Raw genomic sequence first — 12,679 nt, 5'->3', positions numbered from 1 at the left:
GTAAAAGACTGTGACCACGCACTTTATCTGCGACCCTGATGATTTTATATGTCTCTATAAGGTCACTCCTCAGCCTCCTACACTCCAGGGGAAAAAATCCAACTTCTCCTTATAACTCAACCCCATTGACTTGTGGAAATGCGCAAAAGCTGTATATACAAATATTGTATTCCAACAATGCAAATACTCTTTGTCTTCAATTATTAGAGGGTGTGTAGAGCTAGTCCTGTCAGAGAAGTGTGACCAAGATTGAAGATTCAAGAAATGTATTGCCATGTCAATAAGTTGATAGGAATGTGTCTTGGTTTGCTCTCAGACAGATACAATACAGTACAATACAACCACCACATACACCACAATAATTAATACAGTGCAAAAGAAAGTGCAAAGTGATTAGTGCAAATTCAAATATCTGATGGCTTGGAGGTAGGTGCTGTCTGTGAAGTGAGATGTTTTACTTTTAATGCCTCTATATCTCCTTCCTGATGGGAGGAGATTAAAGAGGTAATGTGCCGGGTGAAAGTGATCTGCTATGATTTTTTTGGCCTTTCTGGTGAGTCTTGTTGAGTAAAGTGATGTCACTGAGGGAAGTCCGCTGTAACCGATGATCTTAGAAGCTCAGCGCACTATTCTCTCCAGCCAAACCTTATCCTGCGAGGATGTGTGATCATACCAGACAAGCATAGAGAATGTGAGTATATAACTCAGCTCTGCTAAGTGGGTTATTTCCCAGACGGTCCAGTTTTCTTAACCTTGCTACTTCACTTCCTCTTTTAAACTATTTGCTTTGATCATGCATTAGCTATAACTCTACACAAACGTTTTCCAAGATACCCCAAAAAACTCATGTGGCTGTCAAATAAGAGTTCAGCTGACAGAAAAACATGCTTTACAAGTGTACATTCTCAGGATTAAATTAGCCAGATACTTGTACAAACTTTGTAATCTATTCCAACACCTGTATGACTAAAAATGTGCACTTCACATATAGAACTTTGCCTATGGAGGTGTGTATACCCTTATACCTCTGTGCTGCCATGGTCCTCAGGTATAGAAATTACTCACCTCGTTTGATAAGATCCAGAATTTCCATTGTGTAGTATAAGTAACTGTCTCTCTTTTCCACTTTAGTAAATGTCACTTTGTAAACTAAAAAAGAAAATTGTTTAAAAAATGATGGCGTGAACAAAGTCCAAATCCAATTTGAAATGACATTAGTATGATCTATATCCACTTCCACAACTGGACACTTATGATTCCTGGGGGGGGACATGTCCCATTCTGTATATCGCTCGCCTCTCTGCAGTGAATCATCCTTCAAAGAACACAGCCAACAGCCTCCGTGGAGGTGACAATGACAACATGAAAGAACAGGACAGTTCTGATGTTTACATAAAATATGGCAGTTCTGGTCAACGTGATACATATCAGGAGGGAGACCAGAAGATCCACAAGGCCCATTGTAAATATCTGGCCATAGAAGACTGTCCTGGGATGTCAGGACTTTCATATGAAGAAAGACTCGGCTTGTACTCGCTAAAATTTAGAAGATTGAGGGGGGATCTTATAGAAACTTACAAAACTCTTCAGCGGTTGTACAGGCTAGATGCAGGAAGATTGTTCCCGATGTCGGGGAAGTCCAGAACAAGGGGTCACAGTTTAAGGATAAGGGGGAAATCTTTTAGGACAGAGATGAGAAAAACATTTTTTACACAGAGAGTGTTGAATCTATGGAATTCTCTGCCACAGAAGGTAGTTGAGGCCAGTTCATTGGCTATATTTAAGAGGGAGTTAGATGTGGCCCTTGCGGCTAAAGGGATCAGGGGGTATGGAGAGAAGGCAGGTACAGGATACAGAATTGGATGATCAACCATGATCATATTGAATGGCGGTGCAGGCTCGAAGGGCCGAATTGCCTACTCCTGCACCTATTGTCTATGTTTCTATGTCCTAACCTCCTGTAGAATGTGAACCCCTATATCAATGCTGAAAGAAATATCATTCTCTATGAAGATGCACCAGGGTGATGTCCATGGCACTGCCCACATGTGAAGAGTGGAGATGTTTCCAAAAATATATTTCATGCAAAAATCTCAGTTGTTTAACTCAGATGCAGGAACACAGAAATGTCGTAGCAATCCATTAACAAAAGTGGAGTTTGGATTTATTCGCTCATGTCGGGTGACTTGGACACCTGGCTCTTCCTGGCTGTTAACTGGTTTTGCGTATGTGTGTGTTAATTAGGGATGGTTTTTGCCGTAAAAAAAACTCTCTCTCTCTGTTATGAAAACATTATCATTGCATGCGATGGATATTTTGACTGCGAATGCAATGCTTTTAAAAAAACTTCTCTCTCTCTCTGCTCTCTGGAAAACCATTATATTTTAACAGCATGCGCCCAATGTCTGTTTCAACTCAGAGACCTGCATCTGGACAAGTGCAATGCCTGGATTTATGGAGCAGGAATTCCCGGATTATTTAATTGGACCTGGGTCTCTTCTAACTGCTGCTTTGCTGGATAAGAACAGAGGTTCTGGGGGTGGATGTTTAAGCAGAACATTCGGGTTTGTGTTCTTCAAGGTTTACTGTTTACTCATTTTCATTTAATCCCCATCAATCTGCAGTGATAGGATTTGAAAAACTCTACACAATTTGTGATCAACAGTTCAGTTGTTTGAGAGAGAACAACGAGAACAACGATACCAGTGTCTCCCAGCTGTGGAGACAATGGTATCGTTGTCTCATTGTAGGACATTGATCATATTTTTAATTCATGCATTGTGGGGTTTTTTTTTAATATATAATTTTTTTTTCTTTTAATATTTTTATTAGAAGTAGACATATTATAAAGTATAGTTACATATTGTAGTAAAAAAACTTTTCATATACATCAGTCACACATTATTAACATTTTCAATTGTTGATTTCTTCTGCTTTTTTATATAGAGAAAGAGAGAAAGAGAGAACAAAGAGTTACAAATATCAAAAAAACAAAAAAGGTGGAATGGATTACTTATAAGACGTCATTGGAGATAGGTTCGTAGATTATAAAATCTGACTTTTCATCTAATCCTGAGTTCAAGTTTCAGTTGGGTTTTCGTGCTGGGCCAATCTATCCTGTCAGATAATTAATGAATGGAGCCCATATTTTATCAAAAAGTTCTTGTTTGTCCATTAAGACAAGTCTAATTATTTCTACATATAAGGTCTCCGACATTTTTTCCCGGTTATTATACTGTAGTCAAGGAAATTTCTTTGGCTTGTTGTGAGTGAAACTTTGCTCTGAAACTTTTCTTAATATATAATTTATAATGCTTTTATAAATCATATACTAAGATTTTACGATATATTTTAATATGCAATGCATTTTAATGTAATTTGCCCCTTGTCTGGACCTCGAGTCTGTACTATGGCTACAGTAACTTAACCATTGTCATCTAAACACTGACAGAATTAAAATGGGTTAATCAACATATTGGCCAAACACCAAAAATAATGAAATATACATCAATTGGTGAGATCAATCAGCAGATAGACACAAAGTGCTGGAGTAACACAAAGGGTTACATCTCTGGATAAAAAGGGTGGACCCGACCCGAAATGTCATCCATCCTTTTTTTCCCCAGAGATGCCCAGATTTTTTCCCCGTATAGAAACTTACAAAATTCTTAAGGGGTTGGACAGGCTAGATGCAGGAAGATTGTTCCCGATGTTAGGGAAGTCCAGGACAAGGGGTCACAGCTTAAGGATAAAGGGGAAATCCTTTAAAACCGAGATGAGAAGAACTTTTTTCACGCAGAGAGTGGTGAATCTCTGGAACTCTCTGCCACAGAGGGTAGTTGAGGCCACTTCATTGGCTATATTTAAGAGGGAGTTAGATGTGGCCCTTGTGGCTAAGGGGATCGGGGGGTATGGAGAGAAGGCAGGTACGGGATACTGAGTTGGATGATCAGCCAAGATCATATTGAATGGCGGTGCAGGCTCGAAGGGCCGAATGGCCTACTCCTGCACCTAATTTCTATGTTTCTATGTTTCTATGCTGCCTGACCCATTGAGTTATTCCAGCACTTTTTGTCTATCTGTGGTATAAACTATCATTTGTAGTTCTTTGTTTCTACAGATCAATCAGCAGACTTAGAACATAGTTTGATTAAAGATATCTTTACCATAATCAGTTCCTGGGGCGCATGAATAGTCATCACGTTTTATAAGTTCTCTTTCATCGGTCTTTATTGAAACACAGCTTCCTGCAGATGCAGAAGAAATGAAAACGTATGTTCAGTATTCGTGCAATTCATTCTTCATTTCTTATCAGTGAATGCTCATGGCTCCAACTCCTTTCTTCAGTAGACTACCAACATTACTTGATCCAGTGAGTGCTTAAACCAGCAACCACTTTTCTACTTGAACACACAAATAAAATACTAGATTCTGTCTGCATTTTGCTTGTTATAAGCAAGTTACAGTGAAAGGTTTGTGATGGCCAAGATCTAGGAACACCTCAATGCATGGACAACAAAAGCAAATCAATATTTAATCTGGTGCATATCTTCATTAAGCAGAGAATTGGGTCCAATAAATTAAAAAATATCTGGTTTAATAAATGCTGCAAATCCATAATATTTGTAATATATACATATTTCCACTAATTGCTCAACTAAATACTTTTCCTTCTCCTCCTTCCTCCATAACGTTTGCTCTTTCAGTTCTCTACACAAATAAATCTCTTTTACCACTTCTTGGCAAGATCATGTTTAATATACCAAAAGTATATTCATGCATTTTTTCTTGAATCTTAAATCAAAGTATTTTAGTAGCCTTTAGAGTTAAAGTGGCCTTGTCATAATCATACAGCATGGATAGCATGGGAACAGGCCCAGCAGTCTAACTTGCCCACACTGATCAAGACACCCTACATTACACTACATACATTTCAAATGGGGCCAGCAGTGAAGGATTGGGGAAAATGTTTTGTAAATTTTACTTTAAGTTGTGTTAAGTCATCTTGCTTCTCAGGTTTCCTGTTAATTTAGGATTTTAAATTGTTTACTAGTGTTTGAGATTCTAAGAAATGTACGTTTTTTTTGACAACATTAGCAGAATATGAATGAGCCACTTGCCAACTAGTATTCTCTTTGTCTGCAGGGTAACTTGCTTTGGCTGTTCCCTCAGGCATTTTGTTTGGCATCTGATATCTCTTCAACCACAGACCCTTGTTGAAAATGATTGGACTAGTCTCCTAATCTGAGGAAAGACATTCTTTCCACAGAGAGAGTACAGAGAAGGTTCACCAGGACTTTCATATGAAGAAAGACTGGATAGACTCGGCTTGTACTCGCTAGAATTCAGAGGATTGACGGGGGATCTTAAAGAAACTTACAAAATTCTTAAGGGGTTGGACAGGCTAGATGCAGGAAGATTATTTCCGATGTTGGGGAAGTCCAGAACTAGTGGTCACAGTTTAAGGATAAGAGGGGAGTCATTTTTTACACAGAGAGTGGTGAATCTGTGGAATTCTCTGCCACAGAAGGTAGTTGAGGCCACAGTTCATTGGCTATATTTAAGAGGTAGTTAGATGTGGCCCTTGTGGCTAAAGGGATCAGGGGGTATGGAGAGAAGGCAGGGATGGGATACTGAGTTGGATGATCAGCCATGATCATATTGAATGGCGGTGCAGACTCAAAGGGCCGAATGGCCTACTCCTGCACCTATTGTCTATGTTTCTAGTCTTCTAGTAAAATGTTTACTGGAACAATTTTGCAATCAAACTCTATATTTTATTTTGAGTTTACGCAATTCATTCGATCAGAATGTGTGGATAGGGCAGCAAATAAGCAGAAAATACTCAAAAATATGTCTTACCTTCTGCACATTTGCACACGTCACCTTGACATATTTTACTTAGCATAGCACTGTGTTCGGGGACATTGTAGAATTTAGTGCAAGTCTTTGCTATAGATGGACAAAATAAAATATGTGAATACAACATAATTCTGACTTAACAAAAATATCTTCATCTTGGTATTAACTAAAACGTCTGTAAACAATCTCTCTCGATGATCAGAATGACACTTGAACTTGAACTTGAATAAAACACTAAATCAAAAGACTTATTTTAGGAATGGATAAATTCTGCATTAGCATTTACCTATGTTCAATGGCTAATGTTAATAAATGTGCAATGTGTTGCAATGAAATGTTATCCTTAATTTGTAACATTTTTGTTATATCCGTCAGGATAATGTAGCACATTGGTTATATTTTTTGAAGAAAGCTACAATATTTTTAAATTTCCCAATCCATTTCTATCTCAGTTTTTATCCAATCTCATTCTATCCCAAATCTAATTCAGTTTTTGGTCTTTCTACCCCCTTCAGAAATCAAATTAAATTTATAAAACATCCTTGTCACTTGTGCTCACTTGTATCATAATATTCATATATCTTGATAGAAGCTGGTTGAATCAGTCCAACTTTGAAGTATTGGTGTACATGAAATGCAATGCAGCTCTCACCGACATTTGATACCTGCAAGACAATGTCATGAGTCATATATCAGAACACAGTTGGTCAGTTCTTGATTAGCTACAAGAATTCTTCGGAAATCCATGCAGTATCCTAAATACATATGCCCTCCAGCACTGGTGCATTATAGCTGTAGTGTACCATCCACTAAATGAGCCTCAATGGCTCAGCATTATTAACAGTGTATCTCAAACATGTGACTTTAAACATAGGAAGGCAAAGGCAGCAGATGCATGGGAACACCACTGGCCTCCAAGTTGCACATTGTGCTTTCTTGGTCATTTCTAACTATGCATTGATTGCTATTTATCTAAATTCTGGAACTTCCAATTGTACCGTGGGAATACCTAAAGCAGAGTTTACTGTGATTCAAGAAGGAACCTCATTGGCATTTTCTTAAGCCTAATGATGGGCAATAAAGGAATACCCCACCTCTCGGTAAATAAAACTGTGAATGTTAATTTATCAATATTATTGGTTCTACAGTTCTACTGTCATTAAGAGCTGTGAAAAAAGCCTGTTGCTTCAGAATTGCTTAAAACTAACATATTCATGTATCATGTTGATACATGAAACCAAGTAATTGACACAAAAATAAAAGAATACAAATAATAGGATTATTACACACTGAATACTTGGCTAAAATGTGAGCAAATTAATGAAATAAGCAGGGTCATTACATGATATCCTTTCCATCTTTACAAACTGAGTGTGAACTTACGAAACAACGAGGGGTTTTTCTTACATGATGTTCAGCAAAACTATTCTATTCAGCACACAATCATTACTTCGTCTAAATTATACCTTCTTTGGGCAACTCACAGAATTACTTTAAGGGAATTACACAAATTACTTTGTTTTACATTTTGAGCCACTGCATTAAAAAATATATAGATCTGGCCTCAAAATGCGCGTTTAACAATTTCTTATCAGGATTCTGCCATTCCTATTTACAACCTTTGCAGATCCACTTCCTGGTTTTTAATAGAGAAAACTACTGGAACATAGTGGAGTGCGCTGCTTTTCAGGCTTGGTGTGAAACAGAGCAATGAATGCCGTCATGGAAGATCTGATTGAAGAGTTGGAGCTACTTCCTGATCATAATCAAAGGTTTCCTTTCATTCCCACACCACAACAACAGAAAACACACATGATGTTTGTGGGAGCGTTCTAAGCACAAAGTGTGTCAGAAGAACATTACATTAAAAAAATTAAAGCTCTTCAGGAAGTATTTTTCTCATTGTTATCAAAATATAGGAATTTCTTACCGTATTTAAATAAATGATGAGTGATCCTGCAGTAGACAACGCCTTGTCTACCTCAAATCTTGAAATGTAATTCTCAATTCCATTTTTAAGCTGGAAATAAGATAGAATATTTGTTAGTGGACTTACTCGGAGTGGCAATGGAATGGACGGGTGAGAAAGGTACCAAGGAACCTTTGTGTGGTGAAAGCAAGGTTCACAGCAGCCAATGAGGATCAGTAAGCATTTTGCTTCACATTCTTTGAGCATCTCCTCTAAAATAACATTTCAGTGATAGGCTCTGTCTCCACCAAATGTGCATCAAGGTTCAATCAAAGTATCCAGAATATTATTCAGGTTCTCTTCTTCCCACCCCCCCATCCCCACTCACAGCAGTCTGAAGAAGGGTTTCGACCCAAAACATTGCCGATTTCCTTCGCTCCATAGATGCTGCCTCACCCGCTGAGTTTCTCCAGCATTTTTGTCGACAGCATTTCAGGCTTGATTCTCAGTTGTTAAGTAATGGTTAGGTAGAATGTCAGAACATACAGTATACACCACTTATCCCTTTTGTAACCTTAGTTGGAGATATGTGAACATTTCTACAATATAAATTCAAGTCTTTCTTAATAATGAACATGTAGCATACCAGTTCAAGATCATTGCTATCTGCAGTAAATCCAGTTAACATGGACACATCCAAAATAACCATGGAGGATGGTGTATCACCATGGTAGCTGCAAAGGACAAATTGGAATAGCTTAGTTAAAAAACAGATCTTGGGAGCTTTTAACAATTAGAGAAAGAAGCGGCACAATGGCGCAGCTGTAGAGTTAACATAGAAACATAGAAATTAGGTGCAGGAGTAGGCCATTCGGCCCTTCGAGCCTGCACCGCCATTCAATACGATCATGGCTGATCATCCAACTCAGTATCCCGTACCTGCCTTCTCTCCGTACCCCCTGATCCCCTTAGCCACAAGGGCCACATCTAACTCCCTCTTAAATATAGCCAATGAACTGGCCTCAACTACCCTCTGTGGCAGAGAGTTCCAGAGATTCACCACTCTCTGTGTGAAAAAGTTCTTCTCATCTCGGTTTTAAAGGATTTCCCCCTTATCCTTAAGCTGTGACCCCTTGTCCTGGACTTCCCTAACATCAGGAACAATCTTCCTGCATCTAGCCTGTCCAACCCCTTAAGAATTGTAAGTTTCTATAAGATCCCCTCTCAATCTCCTAAATTCTAGAGAGTATAAACCAAGTCTATCCAGTCTTTCTTCATAAGACAGTCCTGACATCCCAGGAATCAGTCTGGTGAACCGTCTCTGCACTCCCTCTATGGCAATAATGTCCTTCCTCAGATTTGGAGACCAAAACTGTACGCAATACTCCAGGTGTGGTCTCACCAAGACCCTGTACAACTGCAGTAGAACCTCCCTGCTCCTATACTCAAATCCTTTTGCAATGAAAGCTAACATACCATTCGCTTTCTTTACTGCCTGCTGCACCTGCATGCCTACCTTCAATGACTGGTGTACCATGACACCCAGGTCTCGCTGCATCTCCCCCTTTCCCAATCGGCCACTGCCTTACAGCGACAGAGAGCCAGGTTCAATCCTGATGGCAGGTGCTGTCTCTATGGAGTTTGTACATTCTTTCTGTGACCATGTGGGTTTCCTCAATATGTATCTTCTCAGTTTTGTTTAGTTTGGAGCTGCAGCATAGAAACAGGCTCTTCGGCCTACTGAGTCCACGGCAACCAACAATCACCCATGCATCACGCTTCAGAGACAGTTTCTTCCCAGCTGTATCAGGCATCTGAACCATCCTATCAACAATTAAAGAGTGGTCCTGAGCTACCGTCTACCGCACTGGGGACCCTTGGACTATGTTTAATCAGGCTTTACTGGACTTTATTTGTCACTAAACATTATTTATTGTATCCTGTATCTGTACTCTGTTTATGGCTTAATTGTAATCATGTGATGTCTTTCTGCTGACTGGAAGGCACACAACACAAATGTTTTACACTGTACCTCAGTACACTAAACTAAACACCATTCTTGTACTCCACCAACACCAGCCTGTACCCCACTGTCCTGGCACATACAGTCTGCCAGAAGTAGCATAGCTTATTATTATTATTTTTTAAATATTTTTATTAGAAGCAAACATATTATGGTAAAGTATATACATATTATAGTAAAGAAGACTTTTCATATACATCAATCATACATTATTCAAATTTTCAATTGTCGATTAATTCTGCTTCTAGTGTTTTTTTTATATAGATAGAAAGAGAGAGAGAAAGAGAGAGAAAGAATTACACATATCAAAAAAGAGACAAGGTGGAATGAATTACTTATAATACGTCATTGGAGATAGGTTCGTAGATTATAAGGTATAACTTTTCATCTAATCCTGAGTCCAAGCTTCAGTTGGGTTTTCGTGCTGGGCCAATCTATCCCTTCAAATAAATAATAAATGGAGCCCATATTTTAACAAAAAGTTCTTGTTTGTCCATTAAGACAAGTCTAATTCTTTCTAGATGTAGGGACAGTAGCATAGCTTATGACCATGATAGGGATTACTTTTATCTGAAGATGTGAGCTGAATTCCTTTCCCTTGCCACCTCCATATAGTTAGAATGCATGTTGACATGTCAGTGACATGGCTGCTCAGAATGGTTAATGATCATCTGACTGCAGCAGAGCAAAGAGTGGGGATTGGCACTGAAATGAGTTGAGGCCTGTTGTCGGCTGTGTTTCAGGATGTAAACCATACCGACACTTTCACAGTGGTTGCTTTTCTTTGTGGGAAACACAGTTTGGTGTTCATAAAAAAACACTGCTGTTATAACTCAGAAAGAGAAATCGAATGTGTTTTCAATGGTTTGGAATTTTCTCCTGCAAATGGGAAACATTTGTTTTAAATTTGTAAATAACAGATTTTTGTTAAATCATAGATAGATTTGAAGAAAAGGTGATGAAATGCAATAAGGTCACAGAGCAGTCATGATCTCACTGAGCAATGCCCCTGTCCCACTTAGGAAACCTGAACGGAAACCCCTGGAGACTTTGCGCCCCACCCAAGGTTTCCGTGCGGTTCCCGGAGGTTGCAGGTGGTTGCCGGAGGTTGCAGATGGTGGAAACAGGTAGGGAGACTGATAAAAACCTCCGGGAACTTCTGGGAACCGCACGGAAACCTTGGGTGGGGCGCAAAGTCTCCAGAGATTTCCGTTCAGGTTTCCTAAGTGGGACGGGGCTTAATGGAACAGGCTTGAGGGGCTAATTGGGCCCTTGAGAAATGCAATGTTTCTATATTCTGATGTTTTCTCTCAGTAAGTTCTTAAATTAATTTTCTGCTTGATCACACATCACAAACATTAATCCCATTACGATTTGAGTGACTTACCGTGTGCAGATATTTATCAGGAGCGAGTTTTGAGCACCCTCAGGTCGCCGAACTAGAATCAATTAATAAATCAATCAATCAACCTTTATTTTCACCTTGCAAACCAACAGTTGTACAGTGCAAAATGAGAAGACGTTTCCCAGGGAATACCGGAGCTTCGCACATGAAACTTAAACATTTCACACATAAAATAAAAACAATCCAGTCCCTGATAAAACAGTACGAATAGTTAAAACGTGCAGGTGAAAACAGCAACATTAAAATACAAGTGAAAACAGTCATAAATTGTCCAGGTCTGCTGATTTAAGTGGCCAGTGCCAGAGTTATTAAATTGTCAGTGCAAAAAGCAGCAGAATCGGGTGGAGTGACTGTTTAGCAGCCTCACAGCCTGTGGCAGGAAGCTGTTTAGCAGTCTGGTTGTCCGGGCTTTAATGCTGCGGTATCTCTTAAACATAGAAACATAGAAAATAGGTGCAGGAGTAGGCCATTCGGCCCTTCGAGCCTGCACCGCCATTCAATATGATCATGGCTGATCATCCAACTCAGTATCCCGTACCTGCCTTCTCTCCATACCCCCTGATCCCCTTAGCCACAAGGGCCACATCTAACTCCCTCTTAAATATAGCCAATGAACTGGCCTCAACTACCCTCTGTGGCAGAGAGTTCCAGAGATTCACCACTCTCTGTGTGAAAAAAGTTCATCTCATCTCGGTTTTAAAGGATTTCCCCTTTATCCTTAAGCTGTGAGCCCTTGTCCTGGACTTCCCTAACATCGGGAACAATCTTCCTGCATCTAGCCTGTCCAACCCCTTAAGAATTTTGTAAGTTTCTATAAGATCCCCTCTCAATCTTCTAAATTCTAGAGAGTATAAACCAAGTCGATCCCGTCTTTCTCCTGATGGCAGGAGATCCAGGTGTGTGTGGAGGGGGTGCAGTCTGTCCTTTGCTATGCTCAGTGCTTTTTTCAGGCAGCGGCTCTGGAACAGTTCTTGTACCGAGGGTAGCGAGATGCCAATGATCCTCTCTGCTCCCCTCGCTACCCTCTGCAGAGACTTCCTGCCTGAGCAGTTACAGTTGGAGTATTACAATGTTCATGCAGTACGTGAGCACAGACTCCACCGTGCCCCTGTAAAATGTCCAACTAGTATAGCTGCGGACCAACTAGTACAGATAATTTTACTATTGAGAAACAATGCTCCCAGTGCACTGCTCACCTTTCTCACCGCCTTCGACAGTTATGACCAAATCGAAATTCTTACATTCATGAAAACCCTTGGGCATCATTGCATAATAAGTTGTCAAAACCTGCACAAAAAAAAAAGTTAGGGGTTACCTGTCAGAAGTTAAACCACTGAAAAAAATAGAGAAATATAGGAATAGCAATATTTAAAAATATATACATTATACATTTTATATCAGGTACCTCATAGACTGTCATCAGCTCAATTCTTAATATTCCTTCATTAACCATTATCCAATGGAAGTGTATCTGTTTTAT

The 12,679-nt window shown here is 39.4% G+C and overlaps 1 protein-coding gene across 1 annotated transcript in view; it reads right to left on the bottom strand.

The window, feature by feature from the left end:
• LOC129714485 (complement C3-like) overlaps positions 1–12,679 on the bottom strand; it is a 73,166-nt gene that overhangs the window by 3,162 nt on the left and 57,325 nt on the right. The window contains exons 32-39 of the mRNA XM_055664122.1: positions 12,396–12,486; positions 11,182–11,233; positions 8,418–8,505; positions 7,793–7,882; positions 6,422–6,527; positions 5,863–5,952; positions 4,167–4,247; positions 1,066–1,149 (exon numbers count right to left, since the gene is read on the bottom strand). Of these exons, the coding sequence (XP_055520097.1) occupies positions 1,066–1,149; positions 4,167–4,247; positions 5,863–5,952; positions 6,422–6,527; positions 7,793–7,882; positions 8,418–8,505; positions 11,182–11,233; positions 12,396–12,486 (682 nt within the window). The remainder of the gene's footprint in view (positions 1–1,065; positions 1,150–4,166; positions 4,248–5,862; positions 5,953–6,421; positions 6,528–7,792; positions 7,883–8,417; positions 8,506–11,181; positions 11,234–12,395; positions 12,487–12,679) is intronic.

Source organism: Leucoraja erinacea, chromosome 39, assembly GCF_028641065.1.
Source record: "Leucoraja erinacea ecotype New England chromosome 39, Leri_hhj_1, whole genome shotgun sequence".
Lineage (NCBI taxonomy): Eukaryota > Metazoa > Chordata > Chondrichthyes > Rajiformes > Rajidae > Leucoraja > Leucoraja erinaceus.
This window is presented reverse-complemented; position numbering and strand designations above follow the sequence as displayed.